The 25340-nt window shown below is 39.5% G+C and overlaps 1 protein-coding gene and 1 long non-coding RNA gene across 2 annotated transcripts; one reads left to right on the forward strand and one right to left on the reverse strand.

The window, feature by feature from the left end:
• Positions 1-8111: 8111 nt before the first annotated feature.
• Positions 8112-17985, reverse strand: GZMK (granzyme K). Its single transcript, XM_527196.6, has 5 exons — positions 17846-17985; positions 17425-17572; positions 11663-11813; positions 10615-10884; positions 8112-8481 (listed from the first exon to the last, which is right to left on the reverse strand). Exons 1-5 carry the CDS (start codon positions 17907-17909, stop codon positions 8320-8322), a joined length of 795 nt encoding a protein of 264 aa, XP_527196.3. The 5' UTR covers positions 17910-17985; the 3' UTR covers positions 8112-8319.
• Positions 17986-18062: 77 nt separating this feature from the next.
• Positions 18063-20942, forward strand: LOC104006447 (uncharacterized). Its single transcript, XR_680184.5, has 3 exons — positions 18063-18303; positions 19528-19616; positions 20719-20942. It is a non-coding gene; the product is annotated as an uncharacterized LOC104006447 (long non-coding RNA).
• Positions 20943-25340: the final 4398 nt, after the last annotated feature.

A 25340-nucleotide genomic window follows, 5' to 3' on the forward strand; every position in this document is an offset into this window, starting at 1 on the left:
ACCAAATCTGTACCTCAGGATGTGCTTTTGGGGGAGCCCAAACCAAGATAGCCTCATCCAAGTGTTTGGCTGGGGTCTCCCAGCCTCTTGTTTCTTCTGCCTCTCTGAATTTCCCACATCTCCAACCACAATTCCAATCCTCAAATTTAGAGATTATTTTTCTAATATTATTTTTCTATTTTAGGGATTATTCGGCTACTACTTCAGTGTGAAACAGACACCTTGTTGTCCTCAAATATTTCTATTGCATTCTACTTGGGGTAGCAAGGAAGTGGGTATTGAGAAGTAATGATTATCAGTGCCATATAGAATGACATTTAGGAAGGGGAAAAACTGTCAAAACACCATTTCTCTGCAGAGTTCAAGACTTCAATCCCCTTGACAACCAATTCCTAAACAACATCAGGGAGTTCCATTTGGGCTAGAGGTAAGTTATCTGACATCTCTTGTATCAATACCACTGTCTATAAGATTTGCAGTTTATACCTGTCTTCAGATTTACTGACCCTGATGGTATTATTATAACCACTGCAAATTCACCAAACTTCTCTGAAAGTATAATTTTATACAGAATTGGAAAATGTTAACATTTCTAAATCCTTTAAGTATGCAATGAACTGAAGAGGACAAACATTTTAGGAAAATTAATAAGGTAATTTACAGCTTAAAGTTCAATATTGCTAAAAGCTGACTAAACTACTGTAGTATTTAGACAACGATGACAAGGCCAAAACAAGTAACTTTGAAAGTAATCTCTTTCAGACCAAACATACTAATCATTTTCTTAATCTTTTTTTTTCCTCCTTGGAAAGCAATGGCAATACTTACTAAGTCTTATATAAAAGATGGCTCATTGAAACCTTCAAATAAATAATAATAATATTCAATGTTTATATAGTGCTTTTTTCCTACCATGGAGCTCAAAGCATTATCAAATAATTATGAGATTATTTCTATTTTATGCCCAACACAATCCTTGCCTTTATGAAGTAGTTATGATGTTTTAATTATTATATATGTCTTTAAATGGTTCCAGAAGCAGAGTTATTAATTGATCATTCACTCATTCAATCATAAATCAATCATTAATTGATACAATAAATTCTTTCATTCATCCATCCATTCATCCCTTCCCCCGTCTATCCGTTTACAAATATTTATTAAGTAGTCACTGCATATGAGGTCCTCTGCTAGGTTCTGCCTGTACAGTGTTGATCAAAACAGATATGGGCCCCAGCTCTCATGGAGCTAATAGCATAGTGAATTCTACAGCACAAATTCTAGTAACATTTCTGTGATGATACTATTTCTATCTAAAAATTTTTTGAAGGCTAGTCAAGTGAAGCAATGGGAGTGGAGGAGGAACAAAGAAATCCATAACATTGTGATCAATTAGTTTAAACACCATTGCACTCAGACCAGCCTAAAATGTTTTGTGAAATATGTTTTTCCTAATTAAAACTCAAACAGTTAATTTGAGGTATAATATTTTTAATGACGTAGATTCGAAAGTGAGAGCACTTGGATAGAGAACACAGGTCTTGTGTAAATATGGCTGAATCTGACAAACCCTAATCTGTAGTCTGTGCAGGTTACTGCGGTTTGATCACTCTATAAGGTGGGAAACTCTCCAGCACCAGTCCTCCAGTATGGTAAGGCAGGACAGCAGCCCATGGAAGCCAGTACATCAGCCCACTTCTGTTTTAATATTGCTGAGTTGCCTTTATTTGAAAAAAATAAAAATGAAGAGAACAGAGGTGGCAGGTAGGCAAAGTTTGGGATAGGTATGTTTTAGAGTTTCCGTGCTTTGTGGAGTTCACAAATTCTTCTCATTCCCCGAATCTCCAAAGCTTCTAAAAGGTCAGACGAATATTTTTTTTTTTTTGAGAGAGAGTCTTGCTCTGTGGCCCAGGCTAGAGTGCAGTGATGCGAGTTTGGCTCACTGCAACCTCTGCCTCCCGGGTTCAAGCAATTCTCATGCCTCAGCCTCCCGAGTAGCTGGGACAATAGGCATGTGCCACCACACCTGGCTAATTTTTGCATTTTTAGTAAAGATAGTGTTTCTGCATGTTGGTCAGGCTGGTCTCAAACTCCTGACCTCAGGTGATCCTCCCGTCTCAGCCTCCCAAAGTGCTGGGATTACAGGCGTGAGCCACAGAGCATGGCAATAATCATTCTTGCTTCATGGAAAAAGCTGAATCATCTGTTGCTGAGGGAAATGGAACAGTTCCTCCTGAGACATCTCTGCTGGTCACGTGTTTTGCCTTGGATGTCTCTATGGAAGACCACAGAGGTGTGGGAGAGAGCTGAGTTCTTAAAAGGAATAAATGTGCTCACCTTTATTGACATGGTTTTACGATGGGAATTGCTGTAGCTTGTGTTTTCTTTTATCCGGTTGGAGTGGTTTGTACAAATCTGGTGATCTAGATCTTTCCCTCTCTTTACCTTAGGAAATTTTTGAATCAGGTCTCATCTGCATAGGTCTAGCCAGGTAGGGCCAATTATTTGTCCTCCAGGAATTCTGAATGACTGACTTACGCCTGAGGTAAGTCGGTTTTCTGTCTCATGTGCATATCTGTATTATAATAATTTTTGTGCACATCTGCATTGTAACCAATTTTGAAGCATAGTATATTTGTTTATTTTCATATGTATGTTTATTTGCATGTAAACATGGACATGTCTAGACTATGAGTTCTTGCAGGGCAGGAATTGTATCTTTTCCTCTTGCTCCAGTGACCAGGTCAGTGTCTGGCAAATGGAAGTGCTTGATGTGTTTGTTGAGTGAGTGAGTGAGTGAATGAATAAATGAATAAATATCTCTCTCTCTAGATGCTAAATGGTGGGGATTCTGGAATCTATTGAATTGGTTGTTAACATGGCCATCTCATGTGCTGTTGACTGACCACATATGGGACTCTTTGATTTCCTACAACACTGCTAATATTCAGGATATTACTGTATCAACTGTCTTCCAATAGAGTTGCTTTTGTAGTTTGATTTGGAAACAGTGCTGTATTACTTCGAATGATTGTGAAATAATAAAACAAACAATAACCTGAAATGCCAGAAAACATTATTTTCATGGCAACTTTTCAAAAAACAGTTCTACAAGATCCATTTACAAAATATACATGGATGGGGCTGGGCGCGGTGGCTCACGCCTGTAATCCTAGCACTTTGGGAAGCTGAGGCGGGTGGATCACGAGGTCAGGAGATCGAGACCATCCTGGCTAACACGGTGAAACCCCGTCTGTACTAAAAATACAAAAAATTAGCCAGGCATGGTGATGGGCACCTGCAGTCCCAGCTACTCCGGAGGCTGAGACAGGAGAATGGTGTGAACCTGGGAGATGGAGCTTGCAGTGAGCCGAGATCACGCCACTGCACTCCAGCCTGGGTGACAGAGCTAGACTCTGTACCCCCCCCCCCAAAAAAAACACACACACACACACACACAAAAACACCAACGGAGTAAAACGTATTACAGACTACTGAGTGCTATGTATCATTTTTATAATAGAAACAAAAATGTTTGCCATATAGCAGTATGTGGTTAAGATAAAAATAGCTTGTCAGGTAGGCCAGGGAAGTTTCTCCATAGTAAGCTATAGATGAACAGTGAGGGGGAAATCGTTTATTGATTATAACATTTAAATGTTAGTTTTTCTTAATCGATTCTTGTATGAATAAGGGAAGGTGGAAAGCTAAAGCCATTTAGGATTTGAGAGGGTCTGGGTATGAGGGGATAAAGGCATATGCTTGTCATTGTTTGGAGCATATATCAGGCATAGAAGTTTTAGGTTCCCAATTTTATTATTAGGATTAGGTGGGATGTATACAACAGAAAGCTTCAAATAATAGTGGATTAAATATTTTTTATTTTTATTTTGTGTAAAAGAAAAAGTACAGGATTCGCATGGAGGCTCCTTGGTCATCAGCTGCTCCTTTCCACTTCACTCTCAGTAGCACTTGGCTTCTATTTAAGTTTGCCTCGTGGTTCAGCATTATTGCTGGAGCTTTAGCCATCACATCTGCAATCCAGGCAGTAGGAAGGAAGAAAGGGGAAAGGGCACTTCTTCCAGCTGAGTCAGCTCCTTTTATAGGCACTTCCTAGAAGCCCTCAGCCAATCACTTTCACTTATTTCTCATTGACCACTACTCGCAAGGAGAGAGGTTGGAAAATACCATGTTTTGGCTATGCACATTTGTGGTAACAAATAATATTTGAGTTTTGATGCCAGAAAAAAAGAGGAGATGACTGAGTAGCAAACTGGTAGTCTCTAACCTTCAAGCAGATTACAGGTAGTCTTGCAGTTTTGGGAATGTCCCATGTCTCTTCAGAGTGATTTTATGTATCTTTGCTCTGACCTAATATGTATAGAGTTTAAATTTTAACTTTCAGAGAGCAATTTTATTCAACGTATTTGTAAGTTCTCAGGGAAAGCCTCAGTGTAAACCCATATGCTGACTCTAACAGGCTGTCACACAGACATTTATGGCTAAAACCAGAAAAAGAATGTGATCCTTTCATGGTAGAACATAAGAAGTGATGAGGAGATTTTGTTAATCTAGAGTTGACTGGTAAGATTCAGCAAAAAGACTGGAGAAGTCAACAGGAAGTCAATGTGTGAAAGCGTGAAAGCGGGGCTGAATCAGTTGACACAGCAGCCCAACCGTTCAGCCAGGATGCGTTTGGTCCTCAAATAAGTCATCAGACAACATACATATAGCTTTTCAGGCACGTCTCAGTAATCTTTTGAAATTGTAGGGCTTTTGAGACATCAGCTGCACTGCCCGTGGGCAGGTTGCATACAGTGTCCTTTCTCCCTCACCACAGGTGTGTCTGGCTTAGTCAACTTGGGATGCTATAACAAAATACTGCAGATTAAGTGGCTTAAACAAGAGCAATTTATTTCTCATGATTCCAGAGGCTTGGAAGCCCGAGATCATGGTGCTGGCCAATGCATTTTCTGGGGAGGGCCCATTTCCTGGCTTGTAGATGGCTACTGTCTCACCAAGTCCTCACATAGCAGAGAGAGGGAGCAATTGAGCTCTCTAGTTCTTTTCTTGTAAGGACACTGGGATCTCATTGAAGCAGGGCCCTGCCCTTATGATCTGATTTTACCTTATTTACCTCCTTATAGGCCCCACCTCCAAACAGTCACACTGAGCGTTAGGCCTTCATCATATGAATTTGGAGCAGACGTGATTCAGTCTACAGCAGTGTTCTTTCCCAAACTAAGAGCTTAGTAAAAAAAGAAGCACTTCTTTGATTGACCAACAGCACCTTCCTTTAATCAGATAGTTTTCTAAAAACAACCAAGCTTGAAGCACTGCTCTTCATATCATTTTAGAGTGAGTTGAGATTTAATATGTGCAAGAACTAAGAGAGTCAGAAGGTAGGACTAGTTCTGCTACCTGGTTCTAGACTGGTTTAATTGCTTATTTGAATCAATACTGATGTATTTCATGTATTATATCTGGACTTAGTGCTGTCACTTTCTCTTATAACAGGGTGGACATAAAATAAAGCATAAAGCCTTCTTTTGCATCTGTGTGGAAGGCAAATATACTCTGTCCACAACCACAAAGAAGGGAGGAAATGGAATGATTGGAATGACAACAGCAAACCACTTTGCTCTAAAACCTTTGAGCAGTTTTAAAATCTGGATATTTGCTTCAGTTTGACTCTCAACTTCATTTTGAGGCCATAGATAGAATCAAATAGGCTCTCGAAGACAGAAGTTTCCAAATAAAATACTATATTCTTTTAGGGTATGTTTGGGAGATACTGGTACATTTAATAAAATACTACTTCCCTGAAGGATAAGGAATGCATTTCAGTTGCAGTTTCTATCATTAGCTGCTTGTCAAAATAAACTGTTTATCTTCCAATTTCAGAGTTGCCAGGTCTGCCACAGCTGTTGAAAGAACCTTCTCTGGCAATCTGATCAGGTTCGACTATTGGATATTAACAACAGGGTGCCTAAAATCAAAACACAGCTCTCAAGTTTTAGTGACAGCTTTTCAGGATAACTTATTAGCTGGAATTAGGGACAATGGCAATAGTCCTTTTGGTTAAAAAGATTTATAATGGTATGTTTCATGGATTTGAAATTTAGAGAAAATAGACACAGGATTATTTTTTAATAAGTCCAGAGAATCTACAATTTTTTCCTTTTGTTGTAAAATGTAGTCTCATAATCAGTATACTTTTAATAAATCAAAATGACACAAGATGAGATATTTAAAGAACCTTCTTTTACTATTTTCTCAATAATTTAAAAATTATTATTCTCAATAATTTTAGTTAGGTTGCCTTTTTAACCCAGTGCTTCCATTTCTCTAAGTATTCATAGTGCGGGGTAGTGCTGGTTAATGGTTTCTAAGAACCATGACAAAAGATAAGCAAATAAACAAACTACCAAAAGCATCTATTTCTATATGCATGTAAGAGAACTTGATGTTGCCTGGAAACGAGAACTATTTGTCCCCCCAAACTCAAATTAAATATAGAGGCTGAGATTAATCTTTTGGCTTCTGACTGTTGACGCCATCCCCCACCAATCTCCCACCATGTTCCTCCGCCCAAATTAGAAACTGTTACTTCTCTAATCACTGGACGACCACAGTCCAAGACAGCTGAGATCCTCCAGTGATCTTACTGAATTGCACTTTGGTCTAAAGCCATCAGTTCACAATGAAAGATTTGTAACAATCCCTTCACATCAATTGTTGTCTTTATTATAAGAAGTCACTAAGGATGTTCATTATCAGTGGCTTTCAGATTTGCCCATTTATCAGCATCAACTGAGTTGCTTTGAAAAAAACGCAGATTTTCAGGCCCACCCCAAGCCTATTCAATCTGAATTTCTAGGCAAGGGGTCAAGGGAACCTGTATTACAAATAATCTTAGAGGTGGTTCTGATGCAGTTGGTGGGGATATGGGACACATGGCACAGTGTCCTTCTTCTTCTTCTTTTTTTTTTTGAGATGGACTCTCGCTGTGTCGCCCAGGCTGGAGTGCAGTGGCGTGATCTCGGCTCACTGCAAGCTCTGCCTCCCAGGTTCACGCCATTCTCTGCCTCAGCCCCCTGAGTAGCTGGGACTACAGGTGCTCGCTACCAAGCCTGGCTAATTTTTTGTATTTTTTAGTAGAGACGGGGTTTCACTGTGTTAGCCAGGATGGTCTCGATCTCCTGACCTTGTGATCCACCCGCCTTGGCCTTCCATGCACTAGGATTACAGGAGTGAGCCACTGCGCCCGGCCGTCACAGCGTCCTTCTTATGAGGACCGTGGAAAAAAGTTCTCTCTAGTTTTAGTTCCAGCACCAGGGGTCCTACTTCTGGGTAAACAATTTATTTTTATTTCCTGGACACTGTAATTCATATAATTGATTGTGTTGCTCTTTCTTGCATTGGCCAAAGCATAGAGCCAAATGTGAATCCTTCTAGCAAATGTACAGAAAGAAACTTGTGGCACTATCAGTACCATGTGACCACTCCGGCCTTCATCTTCTCTTTCTTACTCTCATTTCCCCATTGTCCCAATACCTTCATCAATTTATTTTTAATTCTGCATTTTGTTTTATTGCAGACGTTGTTGTACATTGCTTTCAATCCTTTCTGGAACAAAATATGACATATATAAATAAGAAATACTGTCCAAATATTTGTATAAGCTGCTTGCTTGAATTAGGATATTTATATTTATGATTTATATTTAAAAAATACAAACTCATAGAAGCTTAGAGTAGAATGGGGTTGCCAGAGGATGGGGGTGGTGGGGAAATAGAGAGCTGCTATTCAACTGGCATAAAGTTTCATTTATATGAGATGAAGCAGTTCTAGAGATCTGCACTGCAAGATCATGCCTATAGTTAACAATAATGTATCGTACCCTTAAACATTTGTTGAAAGGGCCTATCTCATGTTTAATGTATTCACAACAATGAAAAGAAAACAACCCAACAACTTAGGATGATCCAGCAGAAGTTACACCTGGTTGAAGGTGGTACCATTACTGTTTTATTCAGTGACCTTATTGCCCTTTGGGGAGTGTGGGTGGAATGGGGGCAGATATTACTTCATGTGATAAAAGACAAACAGAGAGTCTTCTAAATTTTATTTAGAATAAAACCAGCATGGTAGAAATACATCAGTGATACAAGTGAAAAAGAACTTGACTCCTTAATAAAATGACTTACAAGTGCAAAAATGGACCCCATATGTGCTCTGCTTTACTTACACCCAACTCTAACCTGCGAGCATATTAGGAAAAAAGAAGCAAGTGCATCCAATAAAATTATTTGTAACTTAATTTGTATGAGGCGGGACAAGGTTGCTTTTGATCCAAGTCTGGTATTTCTTGGTTAACAGGGTGTAGATTCCAGGCTTTGTGGCAACACCACATTCATGACCTCCAGAGACTATAGCGTGGAACACACCTTTACAGATCAAGGGGCCCCCTGAGTCACCCTGGAAGGAAGAAAAAGGGCAAATACGTGGTAAGAAGCTGTTGGGATATTTTTGTTTTTTAACCACCAACTGCTGATTGCTCAAGGGATTATTATCTGGGTCTTTGCTTTCTTTATGTCCAGAAGAGTGTCTGACACTGCCTCTTACTCGTTATAGGTTGTCTATGTGCCTTTCTCTGTCAAGGACTATGTTTCTGCCTACTTGCTTCTCTGTTTATGTCTCTATCTATGACTATGACTATGCCTCTGCCTCTGTCTCAGTGTCCATGTCTATATCTCTGTTTTGTCCCTATCTATGTCTACATTCCTCTGGGAATCAATGACTATTGACTATTTATTAAAGAATGGATAAAGTTTTAAATAATCCACTGAAATAAAATAATCTTTTAAAATTGTAGATTTCATTTTGATGCTCACAGACCTAAAATTGAGTTGTTATTGAGGCTAGCAGAAAAGAGCAATGTATTGTAGTAAATGTCTTCATGGCAGGAATTATATGTTCTCTGTTATTTATTTATTTTTTGCATCCTCACATGGTTGGACATAGTGCTATGTATATGTACCATACTTAGTAAATACTTAGTGAATGAAATGATTTTTGAAGACTCACTCTAACAGCAAAACATGTAACTAAATTCTATCAAGTGAAGGGAAAGAGCTATAGAGGGGATGGCATGGCCTTTTGATGAAGAGCTGGCTTCTACATTTGAAGACCAGCCTTTCTCTTTGCTAATATTCACATTGCAAACTGCAGTGCCTTATACTTTGGTCAACCATGATAACCGATGTTTAGGAGGGTGATGGTCTTGGGTACTGCAGATGCACAAGACATTTGAAGTCATCATATCCTCTCCCCCAATTATACTTAATATAGTATGAGATGAATACTGTATTCTAATTTTTTAAAAATTAGTAATTCATTTGTGCTATATATTAGTATAGTTCATACAAACATGAACACCTATTTTTTTCTTACCATCTCAATAAACAAATGATTTTGAAAAACATAATGACTCTTGTTCCTTTTTTTCTTTTAAGACAGGGTCTCATTTTGTTACCCAGACTGGAATGCAGTGGCAAGATCTTGGCTCACTTCAGCCTCAACCTCCTGGGCTCAGGTGATCCTCCCCCCTCAGCCTCCTGAGTAGGTGGGACTACAGGCGTGTGCCACCACACCTGGCTAATTTTTGTATTTTTTGTAGAAACGGGTTTTCACCATATCGCCCAGGCTGGTCTCGAACTCCTGAGTTCAACAGATCCATCCACCTTGGCCTCCCAAAGTGCTGGGATTACAGGTGTGAGCCACCATGCCCGGCCTTTTGCTCCTTTTTGTTAGTCAGTGGTATGGTCTGAAAGTCTGATTCCTCCGAATTCATATGTTGCAATCCTCACTCCCAAGGTGAGAGTATTAGGAGGTGGTGATTTTGGGAAGTGATTAGGTCATGGAGGTGAAGGCTTCATGAATGAGATTAGTTCCCTTATTAAAGAGGCCTAAGAGAGACCCCTCATCCCATCTACCATGTGAGATTAGAGTGAAAAGAAGCTGTTTATGAACCAGAAAGTAGGCCCTCCCCAGACACCAAATGTGCTGGTGCCTTGATCTTGATCTTGAACAGAATAAAGTTCTGTTATTTATAAGCCACCGAGTTTATGGTATTTTGTGGTAGCAGCCCAAACAGATGAAGACAGTCAGTCAGCATTACTTATGAAACACATACTGTATATTTGAGCTTTTTGCATTTGAGTCTTATAAGGCCTCCTTATTGATTAATCTGCAAGGTGGTTCTTTAAATAAGTTATCTTCTAATCACCACTAGTGACTTCAGGGTTGGTAGACTTTGTAAGGAGGATAACACCTCTCATAGGAAGCCTGTAAAAGTTGTCAGATATGGTCTATTATCCTGATTAACAAACATTTAGTGGGTGCTTATAAAGTATTGGGGAAGTTTTTACAATCCATCCACATTGGTAGATGAAAAAGAATAGAGAATGCTGTGCAGGAATGAAGAGAAAGTGTTTAGAATTGTGGTTTTGTATTCTCCATGCCCCTCCCTCCTCCTCAGTGTCAGTGAGCAATAGAGGCTTGGCTACTGTACAGCGCTCCGAGATGCCTGTTTGAAAGAGAGATTCTTACCTTACAGGAATCCTTCTGGCCTTTGGCATCTCCTGCACAGACCATGTCTTTGGTGATAAAAGGGTCGCCGTTGTAGTAACTTTGGCTGTTGCAAAGTTTTCGACTTAGGACAGTAACAGTGACTTCTCGCAGGGTGTCAGAAGGTCTTAATGAATCTGGATCGGTGGCTCCCCAGCCAGTAACCTTGCATTTGGTTCCAGATCTAAGAGAGGTTTTGGATCTTATGTGGAGCATCTTGACATGTTTATTGAGTTTTGCGGCTGTTTGAAGCTGACAGATTGAAAAAAGATGGAATTATTTCTTTCCCAGTAGTATTCTGATGCTAGCCTGTGCGTTGTATGTGTGGTCCCTCTGTCTTAGGTGGGCGTCCCTGTTCTGGGATCTACTTTGGTGGTGGCCTGCAGCTGCATTTGTGGTTGTTGCTTTTCTGACCATGCTCTCTACTCCCCGAGGAGCTCACTGAGGCTTGGGGCGGGAGCTTATAGAGAGCAGGAATTTGTTCAGTCTCGAGCAAACTGGCCTTTGCCCTGCATTGGATGGTTTTGTGTGGAATAACATCCATAGGTCATGACTTTGAGGGCTGGGCTGCTTCCTGCCGGATAGGACCCTTGAGTATGGTCTAGACCAAGTTTGGACTAAATTAAGTGTGGTCTAGACTAAGTTGTAACTCACTGCTGAGCCCCTGAAGTCACTTGGTTGGCTCTGTTGTATAAACAACTGTTGTATTTTTTTACTTGCTAATGAGAAAAGCATTTGGGAGAAAAGCTTTCAGTGTGGATCCTTGGGCCTGTTAAGATGTTCCCCTCCTACATATGTGAGTATCAGAGTTGCTTTTCCTTGTATAAACACAGCCCTGGTGCATTTGTGATAAATTCTTGTTTCTTTCAAGACAGTATATGGAATAACATGGGCCCTTATAAAATATATCATAATCACCTCAAACATGGGGAGGGTGCTAGCAAAATGCATTTTGTAGGTGATTTAACTAATTGAGCCATCCTGTATAAAAATGTTGACAAAATAGAAGGAAGACAATGCTACTACCTACCTTAACCAGCATGATATCATTTGATTGAGGATCTGATGTAACTCTTGAGAATGGTATAAATTTTTTGATCTCCAGTGTTTGTTTGGAGGCCTCATTCTTTGAGAGAGAGTGTGCGCCTAAAACCACAGTGGGAGACTGGCCTTTGGTAAACCTAAAAAAAGCAAAGACAATGAAAGCAGCAGAATGATTTCCAAATCCCCCAGTGGGGAGTGGTGATGGTCGAGGGGGTTGTATACACAGAGAAACAAGGGCTATCTCCAAGGTAACCTGCCTAAGATTAGGTGGAGTGACAAAGGTCTTAGTGGACCCCAGCATGAATTGATATTAAGGGCCAAATGACTTGCCCTTAATCCCACCCTAAACCAATTCCCTGGCATTGCAAAAGAATATCAGAACTTGTATCCAACTGGGGGAAGAAAAAGGAGTGAAATCCTAATTGACTTAGATCAAGTTTAAAACAAAATTATGTTCATTTATGTAAAAATAAAGCAAATTATATTTCTTGAGTTTGTAGTTTGAGATTTACACCAACTACCATTAAAATTTGTTTATTGTGGTAAAGTATACATAATGGTATAAGAATGGTAAAATTTACCATTTTAACCATTCTTTAATGTACAGTTTGGTGGTATGAAGGACATGTATATTGTTGTTCATCCACCACTATCATCTCCAGAACCCCAGAACTTTTTTTATCTTCCCAACATTAAGTGTTTTAATAATTAAGGTAGCCAGGTGTGGTGGCTCATGCCTATAATCCCAGCCACTTGGGAGACTGAGGTGGGAGGATCATTTGAGGCCAGGAGTTTGAGAGAAACCTGGGCAATACAGTGAGACCCCCATCTCTAAAAAAACATTAAGGGGCACACTGGTGCATGCTGGGCATGGTGGTGCATGCCTACAGTCCCAGCTGTTTGAGAGGCTGAAGCAGGAGGGATTGTTTGAGTCCCGGAGCTGGAGGCTGAAGTGTCACAGCCTGGGTGACAGAACAAGGCCCCATCTCTTAAAAACAAACAAACAAACAAAAACCATGAAGATCCCCACCCTACACTTGCTCACCCACATGCCTAGACTTCATCTCAGGTCAATGTGGGGAAGTAAGGCCTATTACATGACAGTCAGATATGTCCATATGTCCTGTCCCCTCAATTAGAACAAAGATTTGGACAAGAAAGGAAAACTTTCCTCAAGGTAAGAAAACAGTGCTAATTTAAAATGAAGATACTTTAAGGTTAGTAGCCATTCCATCGGGGAGATTTAGAGGATACGAACTGGTGAGTCAGGTGAAGAAATAGGTTTGTTTTTTGGCTTTTTTTTTAACGTTTTTTTTTTTTGAGACGGAGTCTTGCTCTGTTTCCCAGGCTGGAGTTCAGTGGCACCATCTCGGCTCACAGCAACCTCCGCCTCCCAGGATCAAGCGATTCTCCTGCCTCAGCCTCCCGAGAGGCTGGGACTACAGGCTTGTGCCGCCACACCCGGCTAATTTTTGTATTTTTAGTAAAGACGGAATTTCATCATGTTGGCCAGGGTGGTCTCAATCTCCTGACCTCAGGTGATCTACTGGCCTCAGCCTCCCAAAGTGCTGGGATTACAGGCGTGAGTCTCTGTGCCTGGCAAGGTTTGCTTTTTAAATCTCTGGTCATACACAGTTCTAGTACCAGTGTTTCAACAGCGCCACAATTGATATGATTTACTCTTTGTTGGATAAAATTACATTTACAGCAGTGATAAAGTAGAAATAATTTTTTGGAGATTTTGGCAGTACCGCAGAGCCACTTGTATACTACAGATATATTCCATTACAGTGTCTATCTTTATGAAGTCCACCTCAGATCTTTTAATTGTATTTGTTTGTTTACATGTAACTATTTCTTTGCTACTTGGAAAAGCTACCAAAGTAGATTGCAGTAAAAACACACATACTCATGCATATAGATTAATAAAGATTAATAAAAGTTACAAAGAGCACAGAAACATACAGAAAAAGGAAGACATGATTGTTTCAGATTTGAAAATGAGCAAATGCCTGTGGTAGAGTGGGTTTGCTTATGGCAGAGCTGTGACTGCCTGGAATGACCACTTTTTGGTTTCTACCAAAAGAGTTTATTTTTATTTATTTTGGGAATTCCAGCTCTATTTGTTGAAAAGTTTGCCTATTGCAAAGTCAGGACGGGGTGGAAATTTCTCATAGGATGTGGACTGGATTTCCTAGGATTGATTTGAATTCAAATTCAACATACCCACTAAACCCAAAACTTTGTAGGAGAAGGATGACATAAAAATCTTCACGATGAATGCTCTAACAGAAAGGTGGGCACGTGCCTAAATGACTCACACAAAGAAGGCTATGAGGTACAAATGAGAGGTATGGAGGGTGGATTCTCACTAAGGGAGGGATGCTGAAAAAATGTCTGGGTTTCTTTCATCTTTTACTAATTTACTCGGCTAGTTATTGCCTTTGAAATGTTTTGGTTATTTTTGTCTCCACTGGGACATGTTAAGACCAAAAACAACCCAAGCAGACCATTATTCCTTCTGAACTTTCAATTTCTAGATATCCTTCAACTGTAATCTGTGCTACTCAGGTCAAATTTTCTGCCCACGGGATACCTGGAATTACTTGAGTTCTGGGATGCCACCTCCTTAGCTAAACTGAAGTCTGAATTCACACAAAGAGGAAGTAATAATGCCAGTGTTTTTCAGTTGCACAGCACAGGATTTCCCCAAATGTAGTCTTCAGACTTGCTTCAGAATCACCTGGAGGTGTTGGTTTAAAATGTGGTTTCCGGAGTCCCACCCTGAGCTTTCCTGGAAGAGAATCATATATGGAGCAGAACTACAGTGCGGCTTATAGTGGGTCTGCTGAAGACATCTGTAAACATTGTCTCCATTGAGCCTAACAATAACCTTTCTCAAGGTTGGTAAAGCTGACGGGCTGTGTATTCCTTACCAGTAAAAGATTGTTCTCTGACTGGTCCAAGGTGACACACCTCATAAATAGGGGAATCAGGACCCAAATTTGGCTTTTGGTGACTCCCAGTCCAGTGCTCTTTCCTCAATCCCTCTTTGAACCCCGTGCCAACCCCCTTCAAGCCTCTTCTTTTCTCTGCCAGCGCGCCTGGACGCTCAACAGTGCTTCTGCTTAGACCCGCCCCTTGAGGTCTGGCAGCAAAGGCAGGGTCCCTATGTCTTGGAGATTTCTCTTGCCTAAGAGAGAGGGAGAAGAACTTGGCTGTCAGAGAGGGAGGTCTTCCCAGTCTTATCTCGTCAACATCAGATTAGTTCCTTGGTTATTACCATGGAAGGCACAGATAATTGTATAACAATACTCGATAACATCTATTAAGTTCTTTGTGTTCTGTGCTAAGCATTTTACAAAGCTTCCCTCATTTAAACCGCACAACAGCGTGGTGAGATAGGTATTATGACAATCCCCATTTTATAGATGAAGAAAGTGAGGTTCAGGTAAACGAATAAACTTGAGGACCTTTGCCTCCAGGAGGCAAATTCGGGCAGGATTAAAGCTCAGTTGGCTTGAATCTAGAGCCTGAACATTGAACCATTTTGTTCCAGGAGCCTTGAGCATTTGAGATGGAGTGAGGCCATGTGGAAGGGGCTGTGGAAGGTTCCATCTAACAACTTGCTAGGCAGGTTGGGGCAGGAGGAAGTGCTCTGTGAGGGGGGCCTGGGAGAGAATCAGGAGAACAGGGTACAACAGCTGGTGAGAGTTTTGCTTCTGGTAAGTTAAAATGCTGAAAATAAGTTTGTACAGGACATTTTTTATCAATTTCCTTTTATATTTGACATGGCAACTAATAAAGGGGCCAGAATATTGAGGGAGGAGACGTGTGGATGGCTGGTGAGAAGGGAGCACTCCCAGGTTTGGCCCTCTTCACAATTTTGCTGAGAGAGAGGCTTGGGGCAAACTATTCCCACAGGATACTGGGGAGTACATTTGTGGGAAGCCACCATTGAGCTATTTTGTAAATATTTTGAATTTCATAAAGCTTAATATTTTTCCAACCACCGATCTGCCTACTTTTTACACCCAAGTGTCCTGTAGAGGAAATTTGATCTACATATTTTGGAGTTCTTTATACCCCAGCCATTTAAAATGATATTTAGCAATAGTTTGTTTTAAGAAAAAAAAAAAAAAAAAAACACAAAAAACTCCAAGACCTCTCTCCAGTCTTTTGTCAATAATCTCTTTCCCCAATTTGGGAATCCGCTTCTCGTGAGTTAAATCCACTTGACAAAATTTAAAATTCAACTTAGTGATATTATTTAATTTCCTATAACACTTTATGGCTAGTGAAGCACTTTTTCATACACCATGTTTCAGGCCTAGCCAAAGAAAGAAAGAAAGAAAGATCTTTCAGTGTATTTCTTTCTTTCCATCCAAAGTTTGTTGAACATTTAGAAGTCAAGCTCTGTGTCTGGGGAGGTTATAGACCATTTGAATGTGTATTATGAGCATATTTGAAGATGTGCATATTTTGCATCAAATGAACATTCGCTGACAGTTCCCCACTCTGTCTCTCTGATCTCGAGGGGGCAAATGCCCTGGAGAAGAGAGAAGTGATGGGGATGAGAGTGTGATTTCTATGAGGGCAAGAACCCTGTGTAAATGAAGTAACCATATTAAATTGGAAATCAGTGGCTTGCTATTTAGAGATAGCAGAAGATCTCCCAGTTTGCAGGCTTCAAAACTTCCAATTTGTGATCAAACAGTTCCATTTAAATGGGGTAATCAGACAAAACCCCCAAAGCATAGAAAAGCAAATCAATTCAATTGTTCTGTTTAGATATAGACAATGCCTGCAGAGCAAACCATTACAGCTAAGAGAGATCTTTAAGTGAAAGAAAAGGAGAAGGCTCCATCTCAGCTTATTAGGTAAGAAACAGAAGGAAACATATATACAAACAAAAAGCAAAACCAAAAACCCAAGCAAACAAACAAAACAACAAATACCAAATTAGTTTTCTACTGGCATTTCCTTTTGTGATGGTTGCAGCATCCCAAGAGGGGTTTTGTGCTTTATTAGCTGAAGTAAGAGAATCCTAGGCTGAAATGGACTTTGGAAGGTTTTACTCTGTCTTCAGAAAAGCTTTCATTCTAAGTATCCTAGAAAATAACTCTCTCATTATCTTTCTTTTTCTAGAAGTCATCAATAACTTGTTTTTTTCCACCTAGGAAAGTTGTAAGTGCTGAGTAGCTACTGTTAGGTAGCTACTGTTAGGAGTGGCAAAGTAGGCTTCTCATGCGTATAATACTAATGATAATAGCTGCAATTTTTTTGTGCTTACTAAATGTGCCAAGCATGCTAAAATACTTAAACAGATACTATTTAATTCTCAAAACCCACAAAGCAGGTATGATATGATTATTACCCCTTTGTAAAATGGGGAAGCTCAGAGCACAGAGCAAGCTCAGGTTGTCTGATTTCCTTTTGAGCAGTGTGATCTAACAAGGTCAAGAGTACTGCTGCTTCAAGTATTACTGTTGCTGTGTTCCCTGCATTATACAGAAGACTTGAATTTGTCTAATGTCTTGGCTGGGAAAAGCAGCTCAGTTCTCTCTGAAAAGGAAAACCCAAGACAGAAAGCATGGATGTGGAAGAAGGTAAATAAACGCCACCAGTTGGTCAGTAACCACAGAAGCTAACAGTAGATCAAATTCTCATTCAGGAGAGGTAAGCTTCTCTTGTACCTATAATAACTTTCAGAAAAAACACATGTCTGGAAAAGTGTGGAGGACTCACCGATATTTGCAGTGGGCTGCTGTCAGCACCCACTGTGGATCAATCAGAACACCTCCACAAATGTGATGTCCGCCATACTGGATGGAGGCCATAAATGGCCTGGAATGAGGTGACACTTCTTTCCCTCCAATAATTTCCATATTGAAACCTACAAAAGTAGACCAAAAGGTTTCACACAAAAGATCTAAACTACTGTTTCATGTAATTCTTCCAATGACAGTCACTATATTATTTTCAAAGCTTAAAAAACAACAATAACCCTACTTAAAAGCTACAATAATTTTACTGATGAAAAATTTGTATAATACATTACAGTTCAGAAAGATAGGAATGATTGTGAAAATAATTTTCATCTATAATATAACAATATAGTCAGTAGAAATTCATTTAATGTTTACATGTAGATATAGGAGATACTTACACACATGAGTCATATAAGCCCCGACTATTAGGAAAAACAGAGAAAAGGAAGAAAACTTAGTCATTTTAAAGATTTAGATTTAAGAAGCCCAGATGAAATGTGTTGATCCTGTGATGAAGGAAGAAGATTCTGAAGACTGAGTTTTGTTCTTGTAAGTTTTGACTTTCTCACCACAGGTGCTCTAGGGGTAAGATTTTTTTTCACACCTAGGTGTAAACGTTATGTATCAGTTTGGGGACTTTCAGGTCTGTGCTTTTAGCACTTTTTTGTTTTCTTTTGTTTTGAGACGGAGTCTCCCTCTGTCGCCCAGGCTGGAGTGCAGTGGCGCGATCTCGGCTCACTGCAAGCTCTGCCTCCCGGGTTCACGCCATTCTCCTGCCTCAGCCTCCCGAGTAGCTGGGACTAGAGGCGCCCACCACCACATCCGGCTAATTGCTTTTAGCACTTTTTTGGGAGAGGTATGTATGCCATAAAGAACTCATATCTGGAGATACCATCTCTAATACCTGTATCAGAGTACTTATGCTATAAATAAAATTTATACTATATGTGTATATAATATTTATAAATGAAAAATATCCATGCCATAAGAATGTGATGAAGTTGCAGACAGAGTTCAAAGATGTCCATTGCTCTCAAGCAATACTTACTATTTTTCCTGGCACAAAATGGTGCCTATCATATTTCATTCTTCTCTCTTTTTCATTTGGACATAGACTTATGATGAAGAGAGACATGGACCTTGCACAGATTATGGTTACTTCACAATGTGGCTTAGCTAAAGCCTGAGCACCATCCAGAGAAAACCATATGTTTTGCAGCAAACATCCCTACTCATGTCGTTTCTCTAAGTTTGCCCAAATTTGGTTAAATTTTAGTTACATTTTTGTGAGATTTCATAATGTTGTTAAAGGTGAACATTGGCAACTATTTTTGATTCAGAGTCTCTCTTTTACTCATTTTTAATTGAAAATGGCCATGTGTTTTTCCAGGGACTTAATAATAATGTCTTTTAAAAATAAAGGACTGCATTTTGTAATTCTTCCCAGGAACAGATGACAATGCATTGCCAGGCCTTCAATACAAAAGGTATTAGACTCAAGATTCTACAAGATTCTGTTTGTGCCAGACACTGATCAGCAGTGCAAATATAAAATGAATACAAACAGATCACGCATCAGAATGCCAATCACTTCCTAGTAACACTGATCAAAATTTGCATTAAATCAACAGATCTTTCTTTTAAGAGGTATGCATTTTATCTTCCATTCATTTTAGAAAGGAGAATTAAAATCCAGAGCTATTATGCTCGGCAGATTGCAAGAGACTCCTTTCAAATTGTTTTCTAGCACAAAGAGTAGGAATAATAATAAATAATACTATAATTATGTATTATTCATTATAACTTAATAATATATAAGTAAAATACCTTATTTCCAAAATTCTTTTTATATGATCATTTATGGTTTCATGTCTATGTCTTTGAGGAAAGCAGGACAACTATTATATTTATGTTACAATGGAAGAAATAAGTTCCAAGAGGCTAAGTAATTTGCCCAAGGCAACACAGCTTATGACCTAGACCAAATCACCTGCCTGACCTCCCTGTATGTTAAGTTGTATGTGAATGAGTACCCTCCCAGAACACAGAATTTTATAAAAAACCTGCTTTCCTTGTACAGGGGTGTGGCAACAGTAAAGCTTTCTACATGTTAAACAGAATGAACAAAACCAACGCAGAGCAGTGACTTTCTGTCAGAGAGAGCAGAAGGTGAGATAAGGAGGAGCCAGATTAAGAAAAGCCACAAGCTTAATAAACCAAACTTATTACTCCCACTCAAATGTCCCTGTGAATTTTCAAGTCATCTTTGTCACTGTTGATGTACCTTGGATGCTCTACTGTGTGCCATTGTTCCACATTGGAAGGCAGACAGGATGGCGTCAGTTCCCTGCTACATTCCAGTGATGCTGGGATCATAAGGAAGATGGTGTGTGACAGGTAGAAGTGATCCAAACTCTAAGGAAGAAATAAATTGTAAAGGACGAAGCTTTGTGTGTGTGTGTGTGTGTGTGTGTGGCGGGGGAAATGGGAATGGTTACAAACATCTCTCAGCTGCTTATTTCTGAGTAGTAAGGATTAATGTCCACATAGAGTTGTACAAATTGCTGAACGTTTTAAGCTGTATTTCTAGGGAAGTGGTTGTCATTAGTCTTGTTTTATGGATAAATAAACTGAAATTCAGGGACTTGCTTGAGATTACCGAGCTAGCAGGTGGCCCTTAAGCTCCTATGTGCTGGCTCCCGGCTCTATGTTCCTTTCAACCTGACTACATGCCTGCCTCCTTTGAGAAGTCCCTGGGGGTTTAGGGGCTCTGAGACACAAGCTGGCTGTGCAGAAGACAAAAGGATTTAGCCATACACACTGCGTGTAATTAGACATGGGTGAGATTTAGTTCAGTTGGGAAGAGTCTCATAACTCTTTCTTGTAGCTGACCTAGAAAATTCTGAGAATCATGTTGATTAATAGTAATGAGTTATTTGGTTTTGGCTTTAGACCGATTTGCCAGTTAATAGTATCATTTGTTATTATATTCAGGATTCTGGATTTGAGAACAGTGGGCTGTGTAACATGATGAGCTCGGCGATCTAATTTATTTCTGGGTGTTGGTTTTTGTTCTGTTGAGTCTGCTGCAGGGAGGGCCATGTTTGCTTTGGATGGCTTTACAGCAACTGTACCGGACTGAGCAAGTGCAAGGCTGTGCTCAGAGGAGGGCTGGCTTCACACGTCATAGCCTTGTGGCTCTTCTTTGCTGTGTTTAGCTGTCTTTCTTGCTGCTCTTAGAGATGTTGTTTCTGCCTCTCCTGTGTTTCAGGAGACCCTTATAGAACAGCTGTTCCACTGCTCCAAAGGCCTCGTGTGGTTCTATCCCTTGGACTGCCTTTCTTCAACAGCCCAGACACCTGCTCTGTCAGATTTATAAGCCACACCCCCTAGAACCATGCCAATCAAAGCATGGCCCGCAGACCTGTGCCAGTCTCCAAACCTCTTTGTTACCGATTTGGAGCAAGATGGGGACAGAAATTGAGAGCCAGAGTTTAGAAACTGTAACAGCGACTTAACATGGCACTGTATTAATTTATTTTATTAATGAAATAAAATTTGTCCAATCTAATAAAAATTGGGTGTGTATTTTGTATGCCTTTGTTTTTTATTTAATTACTTTTTTCTATTTATTTGTGTTGTATAAACGTATCAGTTCACAATGGGCTGAAACTAAAAACAAACAAATTAACAAACTAAAACTCCAAACACGCTGGTCTTTCCCACAGGTAGTCTGAGAAACACTGCTCTGTAGACATAAGTGCAAAGCAGATTTGTTTCAAGCTCTTCCCATTTATTCCCTTTTACATTCTTTTGAAAAATGTTCTCAATATCAAGTTTTCCCAGGCTATCCAACCATCCCCAGCCCTTGGCACTTGACATCAGGATTTGGCAGAATTTCACTGGATCCCTCCCTTGTAGCCCACCACCCTCCAGGCCTTGACTTCTGTCCAGTAATGGCTTAGCTAATTTGGTAAATGTATCTGCTAACACCCATAGTGAAACTATGGCAGATTTGAAAATTGGGCTTGGGAAGGATATTGGGGTGCTATATAATGATATTAAGTCCAAAGTTCTCAAGAAAATGTAAATCTCACCTCAGATTACAGCCATCCCTCCCACTAGGTCCTTAAAATGAATGAGCTTAAGGGCAGTTGGCAAGGAAAGCAAAGTACCCCTCAACTCAGAGCTGGGGCTGTAACAAGGGTTGGGGCACACGGAATACTGCCTTTTCCTAAGCAACTTAAATGTAAATACTTCAGAGGGCTGCTCTAGGGCCTCTTCTTGGTGGAATGATGGTGGTGGCAAAGGTGAGATTGAGGGAAATTTGTTTTGTCTTCCTCTATCTCAACTTTAAATCAGAATATATTTTGCATGTTAAATCTTCCTTTCATAAATATGAAGATACGTTTTCTAAACCATCATTATTGAGTCACACAATAGTACTTCAACTTCCTTTTCCTTTACTCCTCTCCACGTCAGCTATGAAATGACTGGAATGGATGAGAATTGCCTTAAGTGCAGGATCCTCACATATGGAGTAATCAGGAAAATACCTTGAGGACTTGGCAAATAGGGATGTCCCAGCACTGCTGGTGCTGGCTGCCTGGTCATACACTGTCCCTATCTCAACTTTGTCTCCAGGCCTTACACTGCCCTTTTATGACTCCTCTTCTTTTTCTTTTCTTCTTTAGAGCAGGCTTTGATGTTCATTTTAACTAAGTTCAAATGTTATGGGTGGGATGAGGAAAGTGCCACATGGGGTGGTCCCTGTGATGTCGCTGGACTCAAGACAGATCACTCACATTGTCCGCAATTACTTGTCCTGAAAGATTTGCACATGTGGAAATCCTTTCAACAGCAATGACTGCCAAAGGAAGGTTTTCAGCTCCAGGCTCGTAGGTACCCTTGCCTTGCACAGAGGAAGGTGAGGACTATATGAGCCTACCAGTATTATAGGGAGAAAACGGGTAAATATGTAGGCCAAGTTAAGGGAAAAATACCAGAGAAGGACCAGGTAATAAAGACCAGAGGAAAGGTGGAGGCAGGAAGGGAGGGAAGAAAATAAATACTGTTGAATAAAGAAGGAAAAATGATCAATTGAGGATGGGAGGCCTTATAATGGAACACTTCCATTTATATTTGAACATCTCAGATACACTACTGTGATACAGTACTGTGCCCCAAAGCCAAATATGTTATCATTGTTTTACAATAGAAACAGATACATTACAAGAAATAATCTCATCATGCTGAAAGCAATTAAATTGTTTAAACTAGTCAGGATGATTTTACAAAATAAACGAAGTCACAGCAGGCAAAGTAGTAGGAATTTCAAAATGAACGAACACATTCATTAATGAGGGAAACACAGTAATTGCTATGGTCAAGCTGGAACACAGCAAGTGTTATCAATTGATTCAGTATTCACTAATTTTCCATTGAGAATCAATTCAAGTAGAAATCTAGATATGATATAAATACTTTTTCCAAAAAGTGACCAAACAACACACACACATACACACACACACACACACAACCTTCCCCTCCCACCCTTTTTTCTATTAGTAAATGAAATAATTATATACACTAAATGAGATGGTAAATTAAAAATAATGTTTAAGAGGGGAAGGCATAAAGGAAACTATCAATAAGTTAGAGCATAGAAGACTTTTGTAAGGTAGAAAATACCATAGGCAATATCCAAAGACATATGGCAAAATGCTTGTCACTTACATTGAAAGCATTTCCCCCCAAAGACAATATCTTTAATATGTGAAGGGTCCTTATAAATAAAATTAACAATAAGTGGGCTCAATGTGAGCAAATCAATATGAAGACAAATAAAACAGTATTTTAGTTAAACTACCTCACTAGGGACCTGGTATATAAATGATATTTAGAAATAATTTTGATGACTATTACAGGATGAATAATGAAGCACATTTTACATTTTTGCAAGGCTTAATAAACATAAGTTTGATATGCTAAGGACACAACTGCTATAGCAAGTATTTGATAAAAAGGCTGCAGGCTGAGAAGAGATTATCAACAAAAGCATAATCTTCTAAATTTTTTTTGAGAAGTTACCAAGTATCTTCTTTATTATTTTTAATTAATGAATGAATTAGTTAGTTTATAAATTTATACCACATTCAACTTATTCTACTAGGTATAAGCAAATCACATTGAGAATTACAAAAATTCCAGATGCATAGATGGTTCACAGACTATACATACTCCAGTAGGAAATATGAAGGACTTAAGTTGTTAACCATAAAACCACATAAGGACAATATGAATGGGAATATTCAGTGCATTAGTTATGTTACAGAAATATGTGCAAATAAGTTTAAAATTAAGGCTTTGAAGTAAATATTATAGAAAATACAATCATATATTTGAATTGCTAGTTACACTAGATAATCCCAAACTATATTCTTTTTTTTGTAATTTTTTTTTATTATACTTTAAGTTCTAGGGTACATGTGCACAACATGCAGGTTTGTTACATATGTATACATGAGCCATGTTGGTGTGCTGCACCCATTAACTTGTCATTTACATTAGGTATATCTCCTAATGCTTTCCCTTCCCCCTCCCCCCACCGCACAACAGGCCCCTGTGTGTGATGTTCCCCTTCCTGTGTCCAAGTGTTCTCATTGTTCAATTCCCACCTATGAGTGAGAATATGCGGTGTTTGGTTTTCTGTCCTTGCGATAGTTTGCTGAGAATGATGGTTTCCAGCTTCATCCATGTCCCTACAAATGACCTGAACTCATCCATTTTTTATGGCTGCATAGTATTCCATGGTGTATATGTGCCACATTTTCTTAATCCGGTCTATCATTGATGGACATTTGGGCTGGTTCCAAGTCTTTGCTATTGTGAATAGTGCCGCTATAAACATATGTGTGCATGTGTCTTTATAGCAGCATGATTTATAATCCTTTGTGTATATATGCAGTAATGGGATGGCTGGGTCAAATGGTATCTCTAATTTTAGATCCTTGGGGAATCGCCACACTGTCTTCCACAATGGTTGAACTAGTTTACAGTCCCACCAACAGTGCAAAACTGTTCCTATTTCTCCACATCCTCTCCAGCACCTGTTGTTTCCTGACTTTCTAATGATCGCCATTCTAACGGGTGTGAGATGGTATCTCATTGTGGTTTTGATTTTCATTTCTCTGATGGCCAGTGATGATAAGCATTTTTTCATGTGTCTTTTGGCTGCATAAATGTCTTCTTTTGAGAAGTGTCTGTTCATATCCTTTGCCCACTTTTTGATGGGGTTGTTTTTTTCTTGTAAATTTGTTTGAGTTCATTGTAGATTCTGAATATTAGCCCTTTGTCAGATGAGTAGGTTGCAAAAATTTCCTCCCATTCTGTAGGTTGCCTGTTCACTCTGATGGTAGTTTCTTTTGCTGTGCAGCTCTTTAGTTTAATTAAATCCCATTTGTCAATTTTGGCTTTTGTTGCCATTGCTTTTGGTGTTTTAGTCATGAAGTCCTTGCCCATGCCTATGTCTTGAATGGTATTGCCTAGGTTTTCTTCTAGAGTTTTCATGGTTTTAGGTCTAGCATTTAAGTCTTTAATCCATTTAGAATTAATTTTTGTATAAGGTGTAAGGAAGGGATCCAGTTTCAGCTTTCTACATATGACTAGCCAGTTTTCCCAGCACCATTTATTAAATAGGGAATCCTTTCCCCATTTCTTGTTTTTGTCACATTCATCAAAGATCAGATGGTTGTAGATGTGTCGTATTATTTCTGAGGCCTCTGTTCTGTCCCATTAGTCTATAACTCTGTTTCGGTACCAGTACCATGCTGTTTTGGTTACTGTAGCCTTGTAGTATAGTTTGAAGTCACGTAGCGTGATGCCTCCAGCTTT

This window comes from Pan troglodytes, chromosome 4 (assembly GCF_028858775.2).
Source record: "Pan troglodytes isolate AG18354 chromosome 4, NHGRI_mPanTro3-v2.0_pri, whole genome shotgun sequence".
In the NCBI taxonomy this organism is placed as follows: Eukaryota; Metazoa; Chordata; class Mammalia; order Primates; family Hominidae; genus Pan; species Pan troglodytes.